This window comes from Sus scrofa, chromosome 15, assembly GCF_000003025.6.
Source record: "Sus scrofa isolate TJ Tabasco breed Duroc chromosome 15, Sscrofa11.1, whole genome shotgun sequence".
In the NCBI taxonomy this organism is placed as follows: Eukaryota; Metazoa; Chordata; class Mammalia; order Artiodactyla; family Suidae; genus Sus; species Sus scrofa.
In genome coordinates this window covers 137,080,489-137,105,537 of record NC_010457.5, presented here as the reverse complement: position 1 = coordinate 137,105,537, position 25,049 = coordinate 137,080,489, and the positions used below count along the sequence as shown (strand labels likewise).

At 45.3% G+C, this 25,049-nt stretch overlaps 1 protein-coding gene across 1 annotated transcript in view; it reads left to right on the top strand.

The window, feature by feature from the left end:
* COL6A3 (collagen type VI alpha 3 chain) overlaps window positions 1,851–25,049 on the top strand; it is a 92,139-nt gene continuing 68,940 nt past the window's right edge. Inside the window, 3 exon segments of the mRNA XM_021075741.1 lie at window positions 1,851–1,948; window positions 2,217–2,423; window positions 21,357–21,474. Of these exon segments, the coding sequence (XP_020931400.1) occupies window positions 1,856–1,948; window positions 2,217–2,423; window positions 21,357–21,474 (418 nt within the window). The 5' untranslated portion in view covers window positions 1,851–1,855.

Here is a 25,049-nt window from a genome sequence, read left to right as displayed (position 1 = left end):
AAAAGACCAAAGTCGCAGAAAATCGCTGAGCCCCTCCCACCCCTCAGTCCTCCCCCAACCCTCCTCTCCCTGGATCACAGCCGCGCATCCTCCACCCGCCCAGAGCCCCAACTACAGTGGAGCCTGGAAAAAGGGGTTTGTAACTTTCTAACTTGCGTGGAAGGAAAGGGGAAGAGGTGCTTGGGCTGGTTCAGGGCAGCATTTAAGGGGACTCTGGATGGAGAGAGTCTGTGACTTCTGAGGTCCCCTGGTGGCCATATCTGGACCCAGGACCCTCGTGTTGAGGTCAGTGCTGACCTCCGAGATGGCTTCCTCCGTTCATTCCACTGAGAGGCCCAAACCCCAGTGATTAAGTGAGAAAACCCTAGGAGCCACAATGCTCTCGAGGGCGAGCACGAGGGAGGATGTGGGAGGTTTTCCACCAACTGCTGCCAGCTTCCAGAACTTTCTGAGGCCACAGACACTGTGGGCGAGGGTCTGGGTGGTCAGTGACTAGTTACAGTGAAGAATTACAGACCACTGTCCCTGATGGGGGGGGGGATTTCTTTCTTTAAGTCTTGTTCTAAGTGATGCTTCAGCTTTGACATTTAAATAATAGTTATTTCTAATACCAAGGAATGTATATTCCTAGCTATTTTGAAAAGAAATAGCTGTTTTTTGTTTGAAAAAAAAAAGGAACCACTGAATAGGAACACATAGGCCACACTTGCTTTGTTAGCTTCTCCGAGCCGAGCTGCTTGGGACAGAAAGTGGTAACCGAACGTTGCCTTGTTTGCAGCAGGCGACGTGCCTCGGAGAAAAGGTTCTTCCCAGGGCTGAGCTTGAGAGGCCAGCCCATGAGGTGGTGGACATGTCCCTGCTCTGCCAGCCCAAGTCCTCGCGCCTGCCCTGGGGGCTGAGGATCTGGTGGGGGACGGGCTCCCCTCGTGGGAACGCCGGTGTCCCACACGTGACTCTGGCGATGTGGTTTCTCCCCAACTGGCGACGGGCCAGGAAGCGCCGCAGTCCAGATCTCTGTCCCCAACCTGACATCCTGACATTCCTCTAGCTGAACCCCCGGGGAGCAGGGAGGGGGCACATCCTCTCGGGGTGAGTAGGGGGGCCCTGGGGCTCAGGAGGGGAGCGAGCACCGTCTCTCCTGTGCCGTCTTCCGTCCTCCTTAAACGTGAAGGCAAGCATCCCTGGAAGGAAAGGAGTTAATGACACCTTTACCCTCCCGACCTGGCTTTGGAAGGGTCTCCAAGCCGAAAGCATCCTTCAGGTGTCTCCTGACATTTCACAGGAACCAACTTTTTAGAGGGGCCCTGCGACCGGTGAACAGTGGAGCAGTTTGGGGGTGTCCACGGCCAGGGCTCTGATCTAAGCTCTGCTACGAACCAGGTTCTTCTCATCTGTAACATGGGACCATAACCCCACCTGAGAAAAAACGACACGTATCTTTTAAAAAGGCGATGCAGATCTTCAGGGAAGAGGTAGTGTGCACCCAGGTGCGGTGACGTGTGCAACGCCTTGCAGAAGCACAAGTGCCTCCTCAAGGACTTTCCTGCAAATCTGAGCATGACAACCATCCTTGTTCCCCTCGTATGGGTCCTAGACTGGGACCCTTAGCCTCACAATCAGAATCATTATATACAGAATTACCAAAAAAAAAAAAAAAAAAGATGTAGTGTTTCCCTTTGCCTTTTCATTGGCAAACGGCGCTTTGGTTAGCAGAAGGCCAAGGCGATTTTAATGGCCGGTTTTTATATCCGAAGGGGGAGGTTATTAGGAGAAGTCTCAATTCAGAAACTTCAAGAAGAAGTGGGAGGGTGTGGTGAGGGTGGAGGGGAGACTGCATTTCCTGTTTCCCTTTCAGATGGAGTTGGAAAACACTGCAGGAAAACCATGGAGACCCAGGAACAGAATTTCAAAATTTGTTCTCTGTGCGGCCCAGAGCCCAGCCCAAAAGGTGATGAGTAGAAGGGGTGGTTCTTTTTTTTTTTTTTTTTTTTTTTTTTTTCAAGTTTGCAGGCGTCCAGCTCTGGGCTCCGAGGGCAAAGACAGCCTTCCGAGGTGACATCAGCCAGCAGTGGGGCCAGAAGCAACAGAACAAGAGTCTGGTTTTCATTTACAGTGTGGGGCAGGCCCGCCGTGGGGAGGGGGAGAGGAGGGGTCGGAGGAGGGAGGGGAGGAGCTGGAGGGCGCCCTGACTGTATCCCCGACTGGATCCGGTCCAGTGTGCAGCTCAGTCTCCACCAAAGGCCGCTCAGTTCTCCCGCGCGCCAGCCTCCTGCAAGGACCACGGGGGAGTTTTCCGCCTCCACCGGGGGTCCCCTCTCCTGCAGAAGGACAAGGAGACACAGCGAGTGGGGAAAGCATGCGTCAGATGTGCACATAACTGCAGCGCGGAGCCCGGGACGCTCGCTTCTCCAGGTTTGCTCAGGGTGAGTGCCCCTTCTCCGGTCCCCGTTTTGGGTCTCTGGGCCCAAGGGCGATGCCTGCATCCCCGCGAGCACGTCTCCGTGGCTCCCTTGTTCCCTCCTGTAGAGTCGGTTTTGGGGACAAGCTTCTGGTCGCTGGAAGATTCAGTGGATTTTCCTTTCTCCGTTGGTGCCCCGAGCTGGGTGGAGCAGGAGGCTGCCCGCGGGCATAGCTCAGTTGCCCACACGCTCCATCAGCCTCTGCTCTCCTGACTGTGCTGTTTCTCGGCTCAGGATTTATTTGACGTTGTCTCCTTCTTCTGAGGCTCAGCTGGAATCTGCTTTGTTCGCAGAAGTGTCTGCAAGGATTCCAGAGGCAGCTTGGGGAGACTCCGAGTTCTCCCAGGTCGGTGTGGCCGGCGGGGCCCCGCACGCGCCGTGGCTGGTGCAGCCTCTGCGGCCTCCAGGGGATTGGGGTAACTTGGGTGTCCAGGCACAGGGCCAGGTCGAGAGTTACTCAGCCATTGCCACCGGGGCTTCATCTTTTCAGGAATCTGGAGTTGCTGCTGGAGTCTCTGCCCTCTGGGGTTAATTAAAGAAGCTGCAGGGGTCAGAGGAGGAGAAAGAATTCGATTTTGGGCCGTGCGCCCAGAGGATAAGGCAGGGCTCCTGGAGCCACGGGCCGGCTGGGGTTGCCCAGATGTGGTGCGGGTGCCAAGCCCGGAGCCCGGGGCCTGCTCCCTGGTGGGAGGGTGGGGCTCTCTGGTCCTCTCACCCAGTATGGAAAGTGTTCCCTGGCCGTGGCCAGCCTGCTTTGGGGACCTGATTCAGGGGCGACCGTGGTAGAAAACTGATGAGGTCCGGCGCAAGGGTGGGGTTCCTGGCAGGGCTCAGAGGAGGACTGTGGGTGTAAACAGACATGGGCATTTCACGGCCAGCTCAAGGAGTGGAGGGGAAGGCCGGTCAGGACCCCACAAACAAACTGCTCTAAGCATTAGGGGCACAGGGGACTTGGCCCGCGCCAGCCAGCTTCTCGCTCTGCACACAGTTAATGGACATTCGTCAGGTTTGTTACTGCTGAGCCACAACGGGAGCTCCCTCTCCTAGGCTTTACTGTAAACATCTTCTATTTTATATTTAGGCCTATGACCAATTTGGAGTTAATCTTTGCATAAGTTGTGAGGTTTAGATCAAAATCTTTTTTTTTTTTTTTTTTCGGCACATGAACATCCAGTTGCTCCCACACTATTTCCTCTTCCGGTTTGGGGGCCAGAACCGTAGGGTCTTAGATCGGCAAGAACTCACATGGTTAGGTAGTCTGCAACTGGGATCCCCCAGCTTCCCCGGGGGACCCATTCTTAATACTTCAGAAGACTGCACTGAGGTGGCTGTAACATCAGGTAGTTTGTGTCCTTCCCCAAAGTGATATTGCAGACCAGGTGGCTGCTGGACGTTCCGGGACCTTCTGGGTTCTTGGCTGCCCTAAAGAGAAAGGAAGAGGCTCTTGGCTGGAAGCCACTGAGGTGTGGTTCCCTGGTCTCAAAGATGAAGGCTCAGGGGCTCTGAGATGCTCAATTCCTTGCCGAGGCCGCAGCATCAGCAGGCGGCTGGGACAGCAGGTGGCCCGGCCACGGAGGATCCTGAACTAATCTGCATCTAGACTTGGAAGGTGCTATTTGATTTGTCCACCCAGAAGATAACGTCCTCCTGTCACATTTTATCAAAAGTGATGGGAGGTTGGGCTGTGCTCCGTGGGGCTCTGCTGAGTAGCAGGGAGAGAAGTGCCGGCTAAGAGAGCTGGTCCCCAGGGATGGACAAAGGCTCTGTGACCAGAGAAGCTGAGCAGGTTCCCTCGTTCTGGGCACCTCTGGGGATGGGGGCTCAGAGAGGCGGCACTGGCTTGCTTTGTTCTTGTGCAGGCTTATTGCTGAGGATGAAGGCAGCGGGGTGGGGAAGTGAAGGCTTTTGTAGGAACTCAGGATATAGGAAAGGTTATGAGGTCTTGACATCTCCTTTGTTGAGGCAAGGGTTTTCCATTACCAAGAGGTTGGTTTTTTCCTTTCCCCACTCACGGTAGCGAGAAAACCTTTAAGAAGATACTGGGTGGCGAGGAGGACTTGGGAAAGAATCCCACAGCAGGGCGGAGGGTGTGGCCACCCCACCTTCCTGGGAGCTGGCTGCGGAAGCCTCCAGAACACTAGCCCTTGGCCCTGGGCTCTTCCAACACTTTGGGAGTGTGTGTGACCCACCCCACCGTGCTCGTGGTCCTTAAGTGGTAGGATATAGAGTGAATGTCCAAACGTGGGGTCTTCAAGGGTGTTTTTGACGTGAGATGAGCATCCTTCTGAAGAGGAATTGATTTTATTTCGGAGGCTCCCTTTATTTTCAAAGCGATTAGGATTCACTGCCTGTCATCCTCTCATCCTAAGCGCCTTCTGCGATTCTGTAGCTTAGAACCTAACACATCCCTGATGATTAAGTAGGAAGAAGCCCCTCTATTCAGCTGATATTTGCTGATGGGGTCACAGCTCAAATGAGGCTCTTGGGCCGACCTTAGTTTTGGCTTAGGAAGCCAGGATGCTGCTGTGTAAAGACAGCTTGAGAGCAGCGCCCCTTCCCTTTTGAAACGGAGAAGCGTTTTTTCCTGGAGGTTTACCTGTGCCCTTGCTCAGAGCGTTTAGACCACTGGTTAAAGCGCCGTCTTTACTGGTAGCCTTGGTCCTCACTCACTTTTATGTGAAATTCCGCATATGGGATTTAAAATCCACTGGCAGGTCATGAATTCTGCTGCCTGCGACTGTCTTACAGGCATGCTAATAACATTAGCCAAGAGTTTTATTTGAAAATTAGCTTTCGTGACTGTTCTTTTTGGAAGAACCTGAGGCTGTGTTATCTCTTGGAGGAGAATCCAGGGTGCGGTCCCACCTAAAAGGGGACTTTGTATCCAGGGCAGTCTTTCCACGGCCACCGACAGGGGCAAACTCCTCATGGTGTTTCAGCTGTGGAGAGCAGGCTGTAAAAACCACACCACTGCTGCATAAATAGCTGACGATTTGAGGAGTGACCTGGCATTAAAAAAAAAAAAAAAATCCTATGAGTAGTTCTTGCTAAGGAAACGAAAACTTAAAAAGGCTCAGGTTTTCAAACACGGAAGCTTTCGAAAGTTCCTGCCTCTTCTGAGCGCCCTGAGCCGGATAAGGAAAAGTTCTCTTCAAGCCGTATTTCCCGATGTGGGTTCTCTCTCCAAAGTAAAAATCTGGGCAGCAAAACCACCCTTTCAAGAAAAGACGCCGCTTGTCCCCTCTACACCCCAGACCCCTGATTTACAAAGAGTGGTTCTTTTAGAAGTTCATTAGATTAATTTTTAAAAACATAATTTTAGTGCCTTCTGCTCCGTCCCTGTGCTTTGGGAAGGAGATGAAATTTGAGTCAGCATCTCGGTCCTTTCTTGAAAGTGCAGTTTGGCGCTCTCTCCTCTAGAGGGCGATGCCTCTCTCTGAGCGCCAGACAAATCTCTGCCAGGTTGGGGCGTGGGTGGTGGTGGTGCTCCGGCTGGGGGTGGAAGTAGGGGGATGGGATTTCTGGGGCCTCAAGGATCTGTTGATAAACGTGTCAGCAGAGCTCGTGGGTCACTTTGGGGACCCACCTAGAGACTGTTGCAGTACATATTTCAAAAACGTCTGACTGTGATACCTGAAGCAGATGTAAGTTTAGAATTTTATTTTTTTCCTGGGTTCACCTCAATACCTCCATATGAAGGTATTGAGGTGAACTTAATACGAATCACTCTTCACTCTAAAATACCTTTCTGACAAGGGTGTTAAGCAAATGAGAACTTTGAAAGGAAACATTTGGCTGATATCTACTGAGAGAGAGAAAAAAAATTGACACGAAAGTGTGTCAGACCCAGAGCAAGCCTACCTATTCCGGCTGTGCTGAATCTGTGCAGGATTTTTGAATTTTAGAACCGGAGGGATGTGAAGATGAACTGATCCAGGGACTCCCAAACTTTTCATTACCTGCCCTTTGCTATTTTCTCCCAAGGGGCAACTTGTTTGAGCATATTAAAAAAAAAAGTTCCCACCAGGTATAATTTTGAATGTCCCATTTTTAAGTATTTGCTACTAAGAAATATATTGCTGACCCAGACTTATGATTATTGACCTCAGATATCCGCTATTAGGACCCCGAGTTACAGAATTCCAGCTCAGAGCAAAGAAACCAACCCTCTGCTTGGTCTGTGTGTCTCATAGTCCTTGAGGCTCAAGAAGCCCCGTTGTGCTCCATGGCATGGAACTTTGGGGTGGAGAGAGGGGACAAAAGTGACGAAGAGTTAGGCCCTGCCCTCTGGCTGGCAAATATATGATTTCTGTTTAGCTACTTGAAATACCCGCAAATTACTACCTTGGTGGCTTTGCACCGCACACCCCTGACGCTTGAGATGAGGAGATGCAAGCAGAGAGGTGAATTTCTGGGCGGCGGTCCCAGCACTGGAAGTAAAGCCAACCCAGCATTTCCTGGGTGCTCGTGCATGTACCGTGTCCTTACAGGTGGATGTTTGGGGCCAGGAAGATCAAGGGGGTTCATGTCTTTTATCGTTAATTTGGAGTTTCAGGTAAAGAAAGGCACTTTTTCACAGACCTGTCTTTTACAGCATAGCATATTTTATTTAGCAGAGAGTTAATTGATTTTAAAAAAATCTGGAAAGAAAAAGGAAAGCAGAAAAATAGGACAAATAAGAGAAGTTCTGCCAAACCCTCTCCCAAAGGCAGACTGTGAATTTTTTGCAAAGGAGAACTGGCTAGAGGAAGGTGCAGTGGGAACTGTTTCTGTCACATCCTCCTGGATGGTACCAGATTTGGTTTTCATGGACGCAGAGCCCTGAGAATTGGCCACTTGAAGGGAGCACTCCTGGGTCCGTTGCATTTCGACATTAAAATCTGAACAGCAGCTGGAGATGACTCAGGTCTCAGGAGAAGCCATTCCAGGAAACTGGTTTTTCTCTTCTGGAATCTTCATCAGTTGATTCAGCAGCTCTGTGCCAGCACCCAGCACGAGAGCCAGCTTGGCTGAGCCCACAGCCTACCCTGTGCCCCGGGGGGCTCGCTGTTTCTTGCAGGGGCTACAGGAAGCCCATCAGCGGTCTGAGCCTAGGGCAGCAGATGGAAGAAAGCAATCAGAGACCCGCTGCTGGGGAGTGCACCCGACAGTCAGCCTAATGTCAGGCATAAGATATGTGATGCTGGGAGGGATGAGCTGAGCATCCCTGACAGAGATAGGAACGGACCTGAGTTTTTCTAGGCTATCACCCTCAATCCAGTGTGGGTGATATTTAGCAGGTGCTTCAACTTAATTTTTAAAAAAAACTTTCTATTTTAAATAATTTTCTGTACAAGACTTGATTGTGAATCAGAAGAGAAAACAAAGATGTTGAATTGTTCCTTATGATGGGAAGGCATTTTAGCCACTTTGTTTGAATAGTTCTACAATGGAACACCATGATTTTGGGGAGGCCGGGAGCTCCAAGTCCATGGCCAGCAGGAGGGGAGGATAACGCCTGCCCGGGAGCGCACAGCGCTCTGTCGATGGACAGGAACGGAATGGGCGTTTGTGTGATTCCTTCTGAAGCATTTTCTAAGGCACTCTCTTCCTTAATGTTAAATCTGAAGTAATCTCTGCCTAATGTTTATAATTAGCAGGAAAAACGGGGAAATGCTTTGCCTGGCTGCCTTCTATTGAAGAGGGTAAAATGCTTTTTACATTTGCCTGTGGCGTCTAGCTTCTCCAACCACAGCAGATATGGAACTTTCTTCTTCATGTTTATTATCTAGGACTCTGGAAATATGTCCTTAAATAAATTTGCAAATATCTAGGCACTTAATCTGGAGGTTTTTTCAACTTGCTCTTGTGGGGAGAAGACTATAACCCCAGTCACATCCTCACGTGACCTCATTTGGGGAGGGGTCTGCTTGCCAGGTCCGAACCCTGCCTTTCTGTAATATTCTATCCTATGCATGGGACACTGAAAAGGCTTTTTTTTTTTTTACAAAATATACACTGAAAAAAATGGAAGTATAGTTGATTTACAATGTAGTGTTAGTTTCAGCTGTAGCGCAAAGCGATTCAATTGTACATATCCTTTCTCATATTCTTTTCCATTATAGGTTATTATAAGATGCTGAGCATAGTTTCCTGTGCTGTACAGTGGGTCCTAGTTGGTTGTCTGTTTTATGTATGGTAGTGTGTATATGCTAATCCCAAACTTCTGATTTCCCCTCCTTTCCCCTTTGGTAACCATGACTTTTTTTTCTGTGTTTTTACTGTAAATAGTTCATTTGTATCACTTTTTATATTCCATGTATAAGTGATGTCATATAATATTTGTCTTTGTTTGACTTAGTGTGACCATCTCTAGGCTCATCCCTAATGCTGCAAATGGTGTTATATCATTCTTTTTTATGACTGAGTAATACTCCATTGTGTATATGTACCACAACTTCTTTATTCATTCATCTGTCGATGGACACTCAAAGTCTACAAATAACAAATGCTGGAGAGGGTGCAGAGAAAAGGGAACCCCCCGAACTGTTTGTGGGAATGTAAATTGGTGCAGCCACTATGGAGAACAGTATGGAGTTTCCTTAAAAAACTAAAGATATAGGCCAGGGAACTATATAGCTAATCACTTGTGATGGAACATGATGGAGGATAAAGTGAGAAAAAAGAATGTATATTAAAAAAACCCACTAAAGATAGAGTCACTATATGACCCAGCAATCCCAGGTCTGGGCACATATCTGGAAAAGATGAAAACTCTAATTTGAAGAGGTACTTGCTTCCCAGTGTTTGTAGCAGCAGTATTCACAATAGCCAAGACTTGGCCAGACGTTGTTTTACTGGACAGTACCAGAAAGAGCCACCTTGAGTCTACCACTCAGTGTCTAACAAGGACACCAGCAGGTGGCAGTGAGGCCAAGTCAACACAGGATCACAAGGGTTATAGTCTTGCTACCACAGGACACACTTTGAGAGGCTGGGGTCAAGTAGAGATTGTTCATGGATATGCATGATGGCTGATAGCTTCTCCTCTAGCACCATTTCACAGCATGGAAAGGGGAGACTCAAGATGTAAAATAACCAGCTTCAGAAGCATTTCTTTGGAGGGGCTTTCTTAGAGTTGTTCCCAATTGTTTGCTTATGAGGATTCCCCCCAAACTCTTTCAAATTGTTAAAGTCCACTCTCTTCCTTTCCTAACCGAGGACCTAATGAGTCCTCTCTTAGCTTCCTCTCCGGGGACGAGAATGGAGACATTTTCCCAGGACTCAGGCAAGAAAGGGAAGAAGGGCAAGAAAAAATGGAGTTAGGGCAGCTGGAAGACCCCCTGGGGTTTTCTGAAATGTGATTCCCATTTCCCAGCATGGCTGTCTCACTGCGGTTTTCCACTATTTCTGCAGCTCCCATGTAAAATGGGACCGTAAGGAGTTAGCAGAAGTTCTAGAACTTGATAAGAGGACCAGCCTGATTCTAAAAAGCTGTGCTTGGAGAAGACCAAATAAATGCCTTCAAAATGGGAGCTCTGGATGTATTTAAGCCTTTGTTTGAAAATGATTTCCTTGTGTGCATGTGTGTGTCTCTTTCTTAAAAAAGATTTCCAGACATGGAAAATGAAAAAACCCTTTGAGTAGACTTAATGAAAACGAATTTCACGGAATTGCAAAATAGCTTGGGAACGTCTTTGGACTCTGATGGAAACGGCTAGCAAGCTGAAGTGCCCTGCAGAGCAATCTTCATAATAAGAGGTGTCTTTTTAAGTTTCACCTCTTGGATAGTTACGAAAAGGAAAAAGGTACCTCAAATCCTTTTTAGAATGAAGCCTGGAAAAAAAAAGAATTTCTAATGCTATGTAGAAAGAGAGAATTTAATGACATTCTGTGATGGAGTCTGTTGCCTTCAGGAGATGGTATGACACAAAGCAACACAACACTCTACCCACCCAAGGGTCTCAAACAGCCAATTCTGATTTTTTTTCCTCCCTATCTGAAAGAAGAGCAGAAGACATATAGATTCTGTTGATGCAGAATCTGTGGTTGGTCACCACCAAAGAAGTCTATTTTTTCTCTAAAAGACATGCAGAGTTTCCTCGACATGAAGGCCAAATCCAGCACAGCCTCTTAGGGTTTCCTGGGGTTCTTCCTCTGGGCTTTGTAAACATAGGAGTCTGGGTTCTATTTGTGTGGTGGTGGGCAAAAAACCTTGGCTCACCTGGCTTCAGTTTCCCAGCTATAGAATGGGGCAAGACGCAGCCCCCGGGCTGTTGGAAGGAGGGCATGAAATCTCACCGATGAGACAGGGGCCCCGCTAATATTTCTCGTGCTCTCTTTTCTCTCTTTCTTGGGGGTGGGAGGGAGAGCTAAGGAGGGCAGTGAGGTAGGGGAGGCTGCCTTCTTGCCCCGTATGAAAATGGACAAGCTGGCTGATCCTCTGGGGAGATGATAATATGACATCTTTTAATAATCTAAATGAAAAAAAAATTCTTCAGGATTTGCTGCCAGGAACCTCAGTTTAAAAATCTGGAATGCCACGACATGCTAAACAATGGAATAGATTTAATTGCAAACAAAAACATGAACAGATATCCAACAGCTGGGCTAGGAATGCTTGAGCCACATGACTGGCTCCTGAGCACTATGGCAGGAAAAGTGTGTGGGGCTGAAATCATTTTTCCCACCTGGGAATTCAGCTCAACTGAACATGCGAGTTCATTAGTCATCAGCAAAGCCTGGATCACTCATCAGCCCGCGAATATCCTCTTCCGTCCTTTGCTTTCAGAGTTGGATGAGCTTTTCCCCTCTGCCCTCCCCTCCCCCCCCTCCCCCCTCATTCCCTCTCCTCAATATCTGGATAGATTTGAGAAAAGACAAGTCCAGGGCACTGTATATTTTTTTCCTTGACTTTGTGTTCCAAGGGGAAGTGCTTCATTTAGGGGTCTACTCTTTCAAGGATTAAGGTCTTGGAAATAAAAATCTTTACATATAGTTTTCAACCAACTTCAAATTCATTTTCCTTAGAGAATAGTTGAAGTAAGTAATGGCTCAGAAGGACTTTACGACTTCATTCTGCCATAATTTAGATTTTATGGAGATCTTATCAAAGGCTAGACAGTTATTTTGGAATTTGTCAATAGAGACTCTACCCAAAGTGTAAGATATGAGAGAATTTGTGGATTCCAAGAAGTGGATCCTGTATAAGATATAGGGATGGTTAAAAAAAAAAAGAAAAGAAAAAACAAACCAAGCAAACAACAAGCAAACAAACAGCAAAAACTACTCAATGGATAATTCAATGGATACTTCACTTGTCAAGGTTGTCTATTGAGATGTCTTGAAGCTCTTCCCAAACCACACTCAGCGGTGGTTGAACTGCTCTCATCTCATGTATTGCTTTTTTTTTTTTTTCCTCACATGGATTACATGGTCTGATGCTTGGCAGTGAGACCCTATACTATTCTTTTGCCCTCATTCCTAAACAAAAATACTGCTTAAATCCTGCATCTTGTGCATGGATCGAACAATTGGACTGGACCTCCTGAAGGAGTTGCATCAAATCTTCTCCTTGAGCAGCCGTGCTTGAACTGTAGTGGGGGATTAGAACAGGTGCAGTTAGAATCACATGCGAATGTGGATCCTACCCCAGAGACCCCCACATACACAGATACAATGTTGCACACGTTTGTGGGAGGTTGACAGTTCCTTTGAAATCTGTGATGCCGCATTTTAAAATGTTCTTGACCAACTAGAGCATTATAAATGGTCATGGAAAGGACAGATGATCCTTCTGGATAGAATCCAGTAAAAATTTAAAATCTGGACAATTTCCCCATAAAGTAGTTTTCTAATAGGATACTTGTCACTGATTTAAAAAACTCAATGTTCAATTTTTAATGGAAAGGATCAAGAATAGCATTTATACTACCTTCTATAAACTACACATTGTTCTAAAGTGTCTCTCCTTGGAGTTCCCGTGTTGGCACATCAGGTTAAAGATATGGCATTGTCCACTGCAGCAGCTTGGGTCACTGCTGTGGCATGAGTTTGAGTCCTGGCCCAGGAACTTCCACATGCTATGGGTGCAGCTGAAAAAAAATTAAGTGCCTATCCTCCTCAATTAATGGAGAGTACACTAGAAAGTCACTGACATTGAATTTTTGCATTTGCTTTTTTATTTTTTTCCAAAAGGCAGACTCAGGAATAGGTCTGGCACAGTGTGGGGAAGAAAAGTATGGCTGAATGGAAAGGTTTGGAAGACCCCCAGGGCAGAGCACGGGCTTGAGGAAATTCTAGAGAGCAATGAGGGCAGTGCTGGGGCAATGGCTAAGGAAGCCATCTGCAGTGAAGAAAACAGACCAACCCGCCAAGCATGAGTTTCTCCATTGCAGTTGGCGATGGTCCTGAGTTCTGACCATGACCTGGCGACTCCCCTTCTATGTGGTATAGATTCATGTCTAGCCCACGTTGACTATTCTTTTTTTTAAGATATTTATTTTTTCTATTATAGTTGATTTACAGTGTTCTGTCAATTTCTGTTGTGCAGCAAAGTGACCCAGTCATACATATATATGTGCATTCTTTCTCTCACATTATCCTCCAACCTGCTCCACCACAAGTGATTAGATATAGTTCCCAGTGGGGTAGAGCAGGATCTCCTTGCTCATCCGTTCCAAATGCAACAGTTTCTATCTACCCACCCCAAACTCCAAGGCCATTCCACTCTGTCCCCCTCCCCCTCGGCAACCACAAGTCTGTTCTCCAAGTCCATGAGTTTTTTCCCTTTCTGTAGATAGGTTCATTTGTGCTGCCTATTAGATTTAGATATGTGATATCACGTGGAATTTGGCTTTCTCTTTCTGACTTACTTCACTTAGTATGAGAATCTCTGGTTCCATCCATGTTGCTGCAAGTGGCATTATTTTGTTCTTTATGGCTGAGTAGTATTCCACTGAGTATATATACCACATCTTATTAATCCATTCATCTCTTGATGGACATATAGGTTGTTTCCATGTCTTGGCTTTTGTGAATAGTGTTGCAGTAAACATAGGGGTGCATGTATCTTTTTTCAATGAAAGTTTGTCTGTATATATGTCCAGGAGTGGGATTGCTGGATCATGTGGTAGTTCTGGATTTACTTTTCTGAGGTACTGCCATACTGTTTTCCATAGTGTTTGTACCAATTTATATTTCTACCAGCAGTGTAGGAGGGCTCCCTTTTCTCCACACCCTCTCTAGCATTTGTTATTTGTTGACTTGTTAATGATGGTTATTCTGACAGGTGTGAGGTGGTACCTCACAGTAGTTTTGATTTGCATTTCTCTAACAGTTAGTGATGTTGAGCATTTTTTCGTGTGCCTGTTGGCCATCCATATATCTTCTTTGGAGAAATGTCCATTCAAGTTATTTGCCCATTTTTCAGTTGGGTTGTTGGTTTTTTTTTGCCATTGAGTTGTATAAGTTGTTTGCATATTTTAGAGATTAAGCCCTTGTCACTTGCATCATTTGAAACTATTTTCTCCCAAAAGGTTGTCTTTTTGGTTTTTTTTTTTTTTTTTTTTTTTTTTTTTTTTTTTTTGGTTTCCATTGCTGTTCAAGCCGAGAAGATTGGGCCGTGTTTTAGATGTCATCATTATCACTACTCACTGTCACTCCCTTAGAAAGAAGTCTGTTCTCTTGATGACTGGCCTTCTGGTCGTCATCAGAACATTTCCTTCTCACGGTTGACGCATTTCCAAGAGGACGTTGTGTCGATAGGTGGTTCTCTTTTAGCTGCTGGGCTTGTATCTCCAGACTCTTAGGATCTGACCCACAGAGTAAATGGTGAGGAACTCTCATCACAGGTGATACTTCTGGTTGACTTTGCTGGGAAATCCAAAGCAACAATGGGTCTTGTGATACATTCTCTTGTTTGCAGTTTTATCTTTTTCTATCCTACCAATTTTTGGCAGGCTGGCCTGGGCCCATTCTACGTCTTGCTGCTCCTCACAGCTGGGCCACAAGGTCTGGAACCCAGCTCCTCCCTCCGGGCCTGAACTCTGGCAGGAAAAACCAATAGATGGAGCTTCAGGCTTTCTATTGCGTCTGGCTCACCCATGTCCTCCAGTGGCAGCCTTGATAAGGGGCTTCCTCTCTGCTCTCCTTGGCCCTCTGTGCCATCTTGCCAAGTGGCCCATCTAGACACAGGTCCCCTGCCAAGTCCACGTTTCTAATTAGCCAGACAGGCTTTCCTCCGCTGTCGTGACTTGTGTTGCTCTGGATGGCAACACTGAGAGCCTTAGACCATCCTGGCTCTATTAGCAACGTGGTTGTCAACAGAATTCCTGCATCATACAATGAACAACAGTGAACACAATCACCAGGCCCAGGGGGCGCCTCTGGAAAGATGAAGGTCAAACTAGGAAGGTCGAACAGGTGCAAAAGCCTAGGACTTGGGGGAAGATGATTTCATAGCTGAGATGACACTAGTTGGGGCAAAAATAACTTTTGTACCAGGTCTCAATGTTTATATCAGATTCTTTTTCACTTTTATGAGGCTCAAGTCTTCTTCTCCAAACCTTAACATTTTGCTGCCAAATACTTCTTTTCTTCTTCCTTTCCAAATATCATTTAGAGGCAAGGACAAATGTTGTGCTATTTAATTATAGGGACACTCACACATATTTAGCTTTATTTTATTTTTCCTGTTTTATCTCTTAAAGACTATCCCATCTCAGACAAGAGCTGCCACTTTTATACCATTCCTGTAAAATCGATGGTTACATGTCAGGTGTTCAGAGTTACCCACACTTTTTTTTTTGTTTTTTTGTTTTTGCCATTTCTTGGGCCGCTCCCGCAGCATATGGAGGTTCCCAGGCTAGGGGTCGAATCAGAGCTGTAGCCACCAGCCTACGCCAGAGCCACAGCAATGCGAGATCTGAGCTGCGTCTGTAACCTACACCACAGCTCACGGCAACGCCAGATCCTTAACCCACTGAGCAAGGCCAGGGATCGAACCCGCCACCTCATGGGTCCTAGTCGGATTCGTTAACCACTGAGCCACGACGGGAAGAGTTACCCATACTTTTAAAAACCACTGGTGACATCTGTTGTCTTTTCTTTTTCATTGTAGTAAAACACACCTGACATAAAATTTACAATCTTAATCATTTTTAAGTGAACAGTGCAGGAGTGTTAGCTCTATATGCCTTGTTGGGTAACCAATCTCTGAAACATTTTCGTCTTGCAAAACTTAAACTCTGTGCTCATCGAGCAACTCCTTGTTGCACCCCACCCCCCGCCCAAACCCCCTACCTCTGGCAACCACCATTTTATTTTTTATTTCTAATAGTTTGACTTTCAGATACCTGATGTAAGTGGAATCTTGCAGTGTGTGTCTTTTTGTGACTTACTATGATGTCTTCAAGTTTTATCCATGTTGTACCATATTACAGGACATTCTTCTTTTGTTTAAGGCTGAGTAGTATTCCACTGTACGTATATGCTATATTTTCTTTATCCACTCATCCATTAATAGGTATTTATCTTGGCTATTATGAATAATGCTACATTAAACTTGGGTGTGTGTACATCTCTTCAAAATATTATTTTCAATTATTTTAGATCCATACCCAGAAGTAGGACTGCTAGGTTATATGGTAATTCTGCTTTTATTTATTTTTTTTTTTGAGGAATCTCCATAGTTTTCTATAGTGGCTGCAGCATTTTAAATTCACACCAACAGTGCATAGGGATTCCAATATTTCTACATCCTCATTAATACTTATCATCTACTTTTTTTATATAGTGGCCATCTTACTGGGTGTGAGGTAATATCTTATTGTAGTTTTGATGTATATTTCTCCTATGCTGTGTTTTTTCGTATGCTCATTGGCCTTTTGTATATCTTTGGAGAAATGTCTATTTAAGTCCTTTACCTAATTTTTTTTTTTTTGTCTTTTTGCTATTTCTTGGGCCACTCCCGCGGCATATGGAGGTTCCCAGGCTAAGGGTCCAATCGGAGCTGTAGCCACCAGCCTACGCCAGAGCCACAGCAACGCAGGATCCGAGCTGCGTCTGCAACCTACACCACAGCTCACGGCAACGCCGGATCGTTAACCCACTGAGCAAGGGCAGGGATCGAACCCGCAACCTCATGGTTCCTAGTCAGATTCGTTAACCACTGTGCCACGACGGGAACGCCCTTTACCTATTTTTAAATCAGATTTTGTTGTTGCTCTTGATAAGCAGTAGGAGTTTTTCCTGTATGCTGATATAAACCTCTTATCAGGTACATGGTTTGTAAATATTTTTTCATTCTGTAGGTTGCCTCTTCACTGTTTATTCTTTCCTTTGTTGTGTAAAAGTTAGGTTTTATATGAAACCATTTACTTTTATTGTCTGTGCTTTTGGTGTCAGATTGAAGAAATCATTACCAAATCCAGTGATATGCTCATTTCCTCCTATATTTTCTTCTAAAAGTTTTATTGTTTCAGGTCTTACATTGATATCTTTCATCCATTTTGAGTTAGTTTTTTGTAAGTGGTGTAAGTTAAGGATCCAGCTTTATTTATTTATTTATTTTGCATGAAGATATACAGTTTATCAAACACCATTTGTTGACAAAAATATTATTCTGTCCCCCATATATGACCTTGGCACCCTTATAGAAGATGATTTGACCATATACTTGAGGGTTTATTTCTGGGATCTTGATATGTCTGTCTTTATCCCAGTATGCTTAGTATTTGGATTACTGTAGCCTTGCAACATGACTTGAAATCAGGAAATGTGAGGTCTCCAGCTTTATTTTTCCTTTTTCAAGGTTGCTACAGCTCTTCCAGGTCCTTTGAAATTCCATATGAATTTTAGGATTTTTTTTCTGTTTCTTCCAAAAAAATGCTACTGTAACTTTCATAAAGATTGCATTGAATCTGTGGATTACTCTGGATTACACTGCCATTTAACCAATATTAAATTTTTTGATCCATGGACACAGGATGTCCTTCCATTTTTCTGCGTCATTCTTTCAGCAATGTTTCATAATTTTTAGTACACAGGTTTTTCACTTCCTTGGTTAAATTTATTCCTAAATATTTTGTTTTCAATGCTATGTGAAATGAGATTGTTTTCTTAATTTCCTTTTTGGATTGTTCACTGTTAGTGTATAGAAATGCAACTGATTTTTGTGTGTTGATTTTTGTAACCTGCAACTTGGCAGAATGTGTTTATAAGTTCTAAGAGTTTTTTTTTTTTGCGTGAAATCTTTAGTGTTTTCTAAGTATAAGATTATGTCATCTCCAAATAGAGACAATTTAACTTTTTCCTTTCTAACTTGGATGCCATTTATTGTCATTGCCTAATTTCTCTGGTTAGGAATTCCAATGCTGTGTTAAATAGACATGATGAGAGAGGCATCCTTGCCCTGTTCCTGATCTTAGAAGGGAAACCTTCCCTTTTTCACCATTCAGTATGATGTTAGCTGTGAGCTTTTCATATGTTAAAAGAGTGTCCTTTTATTCCTAGTTTGTTACCTTTTTTTTTTCCATCAGAGAAAGTTATGTTCTATAAAATGCTTTTCTGCATCAATTGATATGACCACTGAGATGGGTTTTTTCCAGTCCTACATTCTGTTAATGTGGCATATTACACTGATTGATTTTCATTTGTTGAACCATCCTTGCATTCTAGGAATAAAATCCCACTTGGTCATGTATAAGCCTTTTAATGTGTAATGAATCCAGTTGGTTAGCATTTTATTAAGAATTTTGCATCAGTATTCATCAGGAATATTGGTCTGAAGTTCCCTTGCAGTATTTTTGTTGGATTTTGATATTAGGGTAAAGCTAGCCATATAAAACAAGTTTGAAAGTGTTCCCTTTGCTTCAGTTTTTGGAAGCGTTTGAGAAAAATTGCTGTTCATTTTTCCTTAAATCTTTGTTAAGATTCTCCAATGAAGCCATCTGGTCCTGAAGTTTGCTTTGTTGGGAAGCTTTTGATTCCTAACTAGTTATAGGTTGATCATTACTTTTTCATGATTCAATCTTGGTAGGTCATATGTTTCTAAAAATTTATCCATGTCTTCTTGGTTATCCAGTTTGTTGGTATATTCCTGTCCTCACTTCTTCCAGGTTTCATGAGGTTCTGTCCATTTTCTCAACTTCATGACAGTGATGCTATTTTACAAACCACTTCCCATTCCTGCTCTGCTCTCGGTTCCCTTCCCTCTCTCAGGGAAGGGTCAAATCATTCCCAAGGCAAGGGGTTGAAAAGCAATTTAGAAGCATTGGACTTTTAGGATTATAACATGAAAAAAAAAATCTCCTGTGACAATTTGACCTATACCTGAAAACCAGAGAGAGAGAGAGCGTTTTGGTTTTTATCATACAGATGATGACTACGTTTTCATTGCCTGTTCACAAAGCCTCCTTCTCCATCTTCAAATCCTAACAATGAAATAGAAGGTATGACGGTAACCCAATTTCTCCAGATTAAATATATTTTGGTTTCTTAAACCAAAGAAGATTTCACACTTGACTGTAGTCTATACTACATAATTTTCAATATCAAATAGGACGTCTTGAAATTAAGTGCAATAAAAAAATAACCAGTCATTTTGATTAGCACCTAAAAGTTCATGTCGTTGATGGGGTTGATTCTGGGTCCTGCCAGAGCCTCTTTGGAGAGACTTGGGTCATCTCCACATTCCATCCCTTCACGTGGTCACTGGGAGGTGGGGACCTCCTTCGTCAAGGGAACGGGATCCCCACTTGCATTTAATGGGGTCCAAGGTTATGGATATCCACTGAGTTGAGTTGAGTAGAGACCTGGCAGGTGGAGTGCCCTTTAGCAACTACTTTAGAGCATAAAGGACTTAGCAAAATCAGACATAGGAATACACAGCCCCTGTTTCTAAAATATGCAACTTGATTTATTTGTTGTAAGTAACTACTTTTGAAGAAAGATGTCTAAACATGTTCCCCTAAACATGTTTGGTGAATTCTGGATTGAATAAAGCACATCAGGTTTCTTTACTCCTCAGAGCTGTTATGGTATTTTGTAACTGTTCCAGAAGGGGCTTGCTATTCAGTGCTTCCCAAACTCCTCTTCCTCCTGGAAGGTTGCATGGAATGAGCATTCCCTGGAATTCACTTTAGGAAATGCTGGCAAAACCAACCTTGGAAGAAAAGGGTAGTTAGAATTCGCTTACTCTCCATTCTGGTTTGGGCACTTAGAAAACAGCCTGCTACACAATCCTCACAAAACCTGGCAAGAGAGGTATTATTGTTCATACATTATAGATAAGGAAACAGGGGTTTTGGAGCGATAAAAGGACCTGCCCAAGGCACGATGTGGGAGATGCATGACCCAGGTTTATCTGACTCCAAGTGCCTTGGTTTTCTTCAGTATTACTGACTCCTTATTTGATTCCCAAAACTCCAGATCCAGGCTATTGAACTTAGTTGACAAGTTGTCATGGATTATAAGAAAATACTGTCCTTCTTATCCTCTCTTCTTACTAACCTTTGGAGGGATGTGTGTCATTTCAGCATCAAGGTGTCCCTTAACAGCTGTATCACATGGACCAATTATTCTCTGAGCTCCAATTTCTTCTTCATAAACATGGGTATGAGAATCTATCTAGAAGGATAATGTGAAGATAAAAGATAAATTCTGAAAAAGCAGTGCTTGGAGCATAGTAGGTGCTGAGTAACTTTTGATTACATGACATCAAAAATAGTGGTGTGATAACAGTCAAACCTGCTTGTGTTGCCAGCATCCCATCTCTCTAATGCTGTTACCCAACTTCTGACCAGAAAACCCCTGACAGGTCTGGGTTACAGTAGCAGAATCATTGATACGCAGGCACAGCTGCAGCCAGGACCGGCCCCGGTATCTGTGGACTCTATGCAAAATGAAAATGAAGAGTCCTTGTCCAAAAGTTATGCAGAATTTCAAGACAGCAAGGACCAATCATTAAACCAAGCCTGGGTTCCTGGGAGACTGCACTGGTCATACATTCATAACCTGGAAAAGAGTCAAGGGAAACCAGAGCCTTGGATCAGGGGGAAGAGAAGAGACTGATCCAAGACCGATGTCCTGCAAAAGGACCCAAGCCTGGATGGAGATGTCTCAGGCTGGTTCTTTGGAGGGTCATAAGGAAGAGCCTAGATGCCCTAGCTGGTCTCATTGGATAAGGGATTGGAGGGTGAAGAGACTGATGTGGAAAGTTTGGTGCAGGTGTAGATGCTTTCAGGTTCGGGGTGGGGAGAAGGTGTGTTTGTAGGGCCAAGGGATCTGACACAGGCTGCTGAGCCCATCTAGTGAGCTGGGCTGGCTGGAAGTCACATTTGCACCTCTACTTGCACGGGAGACCTCACTGCAAGGCAGCCAGCCCGCAGGACTGGGTTCCGCCTTGCTAATTCAATATCCCTGGGCGTGCTCCATTCTGAGATTGGAGTTGGGCCCTCGGCAAGTTATTCTTGGAGGAAAAGCGCTAAATATTAATAGAGAATAAAGCAAGACACGAAGCGGTCCCAGCTGCTGTGGTTGTGTCTGCGCACGCTGTGATCTGGACCCAGCCCGTTCTCTCCACGAACTGAAGCTTTCCTGTGAGATTCCTTCAGATGCAATCATCAGAGTTAAGCTGGGCACCGCCTTTGTGGCTCCGAGCGCCTTTCCTCTTGACACTTTCTCATTCTGCCATGTGTTTAGTGGTGTGCTATTGTTGCTTGCCTCCATTTGAGAGGGAAGAAGGTGGAATTGCAGTTTTTATCTATGGCCAAAGTCGTACCAGCACCAGATTCAAAGACTCTCACATATATGTTTAGTCAAGATTAGCTTTCATAAAAGGGGTAAATCCTTGATTGACTTGTCAGGAATCTGAGAGTCAAAACTGATCATCCGCCTCTGCCCTGTTTTCTATTGCAGGTTCTTACTTGGTGCTTAGACAAAATCAAAATGAGGAAACATCGGCATTTGCCATTAGTGGCCATCTTTTGCCTCTTTTTCTCAGGCTTTTCCTTTACTCGTGCCCAGCAACAAGCAGGTAAGAGCCAGAAACTTCTCTTTATTTTATTAAAGAAACAGTGTTTTATGATTTTAGATCTTAGATATCACGAGCTTGCGGTAGAGCTTAGAGGGGCTTTGAAGAGATAGCCTAGCCATTGATGGCAGGATGTTTGTTTATTTTACACATCTTTCTAGCTACTCTTGATCCAGGGAGAGACAGCTTCTTCTTCTTCTTTTTTTTTTTTTTTTTTTTTTTTTTTTTTTGCTAAAACTTGGGTTTGCTATCTTAGCAGTGGTTTGCAAGTGATTTGTTCTTACATTCGGGTGTGAGCAGAAAGTTTGTCTTGAAAATATTTTACTGTCTGAAGAGCTTTTCACCGTTTCGGGTACTGGTTGGTGTCTGAGCACATAAGACTAGGAGAAGACGATGCTTGGGAGCAAAAATTATTTTTCCTGAAAAAAAAAACCAACACCCCCACCCCCAATAACACCCTTTCTCTCTAACTCGGGACAAAGAAAGACATTTTTTCATCTAGAAACATCAAATCTTAAAAAAAAAAAATCAGTTCCCCCAAACTGCTTAAAAATAGATCCTAGTTAACCCTATTAAGAATTTACTTGCAGAGTTTTAGAAAAATGAGAACTGCTTCATGTGTTATGAGCTTGGATGCGTTGGTTTGCCTCCCTCTCCTTTGCTTGGAGAGCTGGGCTTCTTATGGGGATTCTCCCAGACCTGGCAGTTCTTAGATGGCGGGAGGTGACTGCCGCCTCAACGCAAGGGGAGCGTTGGCTGGGGCATCAGATTAACCCCAGGTAAGTAGAGTCTGAGGGCCTGCTGGGCTCAGCCAGCCAGGCCTCCTATGGAAGGGCACGCCCCAGCCACCAGCAGCCAGGTACCCTGAGCCTCCTGCTCCTGCTTTGGAAGGAGAAGATTTATATTGGAAAGGGATAAATCTTGTTCAACATCTAAGGAGGCTTGTCTGGCTCTGAAAAACCTGTAGTGACAAGGTTAGGGCACCTTTCTTCATGCTAACAAGTCTGAAAAAATGAGACTTGACCCACCTCTATATTTATACAAATCTTCTTCGTATAGAGAAGATGTATTTATTACATTTTTCCTTGAAAATTACCCAGAGCATTGGAGGTTAGTTTAGACGAAACAGTAGTCACCTTGAGTATTCCTTCTCGTCAAGGCTCAGTTTCAAACCCAAAGCTGAAGAATGAGTTTATAAGATGACGCTTGGTTATCTGGGGTGGGGTAGCCTTCTGGACTGATCAGGTGGGTCTCAGGGTCCAAACTGCCAGAGTCTGAGTTAAAGGACAGCCCAGGGAACACTTCCTCCCCTTTCTGGAGCCTGCTCCTGGTTCGTGTATGGTGGTCATTAGGTACGGAACTTGGGCCAATGACTGGGCACCAGCAGCTGGTGCGTCCTGGGGTCCAGGTAAGTCAGCCCTCCTGCCTGTTTCACACGTGGGCTGTGCATTATTTAGTGACAGCAGAGTGGAAACGGAATGAATTGAGGAAGGCTTTGCACTGATGGGAAGTCATTTCTGGAACAGGAGAAACATCTAAACCAATGTCTTTTTTTAAAGATGTCAAAAAAGGTGCCGCTGCCGATATAATATTTCTAGTGGATTCCTCTTGGAGCATTGGAAAGGAGCATTTCCAACTTGTTCGGGAGTTTCTTTATGATGTGATAAAATCTTTAGCTGTGGGAGAAAACGATTTCCGTTTTGCTCTGGTCCAGTTCAACGGCAACCCACATACCGAGTTCCTGTTAAACACGTACCGTTCTAAACAAGACGTCCTCTCCCATGTGTCCAACTTGTCTTATTTTGGGGGAAGCAATCAGACCGGAAAAGGATTAGAATACGTAATGCAAAACCACCTCACTGAGGCTGCCGGAAGCCGGGCCCGGGACGGAGTCCCTCAGGTTATCGTAGTGTTAACTGACAGACCCTCGAAGGATGGCCTTGTTTTGCCCTCAGCGGAACTTAAGTCTGCTGATGTTAACGTGTTTGCGGTTGGCGTTGAGGATGCAGATGAAGGAGCCTTAAAAGAAATAGCAAGTGAACCGCTCAATATGCATGTTTTCAACCTAGAGAATTTTACCTCCCTCCATGACCTAGTAGGAAACTTAGTGTCCTGTGTGCATTCATCCATGACTCCAGAAGGGGCTGGAGGCACAGAGACCCTTAAAGACATCACAGGTAACGGCAACATCGCCCAGCTGCTGCCTGCCTTGCTGTTCTTTGGAGATAAGCTTGGCAAACGCTGGCCTGAAAGCAACATGATGGCTGAGAGATGGTGGGTGGCGTAGGGAAGAGATGGCTATTCCCAGGTTTAAAAACAAAGGTTTGAACATTCTCTGCCGTCTGCTTCGAAAGTAGAGCATTCACCTGCCTTCAGGAGGGGTTCTTTGCTTTTGAGACCATTAATATTCTGACTCTAAAAACACATCCTGGTACTACGATCCCATAAGAGCTGCTTCTACCTTCCTTGGACAAGAAAGCCTCAGCGTGGCTGCGGGGGTGTGGGGGGCATCGGACAAAAATCCCTCTGTTTGTTACGGGGATGGAGGGTGTGTCCTTTCAAGAAAGCTCCGTGTCTGAAAGAGCTTGAACTGAGGGGGAAGGAGGGTCCAGTGGAACCACACCCAGAGCTCCTCTCTGTGACTCCCGGAATTGATTTCAGAGGACTGATGGGATTATAATTGGAAGAATCCTTAGGGATGATCCATCCCAAATCTATTTGGAAGACAGTGAGTCCTGGGGGAGGGGGGGTCGCGAAGTCCTCACATGTTGGCTTTGCACCTGCTTTCTTTCCCTCCGTGCTGTCACCAGGGCTGCGCCCAGGGATGCTTCTGATCAGTGCCACTCCGGACGTATCTATGCTTGGGGACTGTACATGGCTGTTTCATTGCACACTGACATGTGCGGAACTAGTTGATGGACCGATTATGGAACCAGTCAAACCCATTTGCTCCCTTTCTAGTACCAAGTTCCCAAAGACCGAGAGGCAAGGGATTCGAAAGATGAAATTTCAAATGTATTGTACCACAGCACTCCTGACCAATGCCCAGGGGTAGGCTTCCTCCTTAGTGACAGGCAGGGTGGAGGGACCTCCTTTCGTCACAAAATGAATCTATTTTGATAGTTGAGAACAGAGAATTTGGGAGCTGCAAGGAACTGGAGTTATTTTTGAATAGCTGCTGCAGGGCTGCGATGAAGGAGTCCCAAAAGATTCAGGAAGGCACTGGCTTTGCAGTAACGTTTGGCTGTGGGTAGAGACCATGAGCCTGGGGTCTTCCCACTTGGCATGCCTCCCTGGCGCTCTGCAGCGATCACTCTTGAAAAAAGTTACCAGGGTCGGAGCTTGCAAAGAGAGAATGATGGAGAGGCAAGAAGAACTTCGTGGGACGGAAATGTGCCACTGCTAAGATGGCAGCCAGCAAATTCCTGCGGTAACCCGCCCTGAGGTCCTGGCTGGGCGGGGAAGCTGAAGAGGGCTGGAAGGGGCTGGAAGACTTCTGGAAAGCCAGAGGAGTGGCCAGGACGAGGCGGGAGAGACGCAGGGGCAGCTGAGTGTGTAAATGAGGGACACTGTGTGCA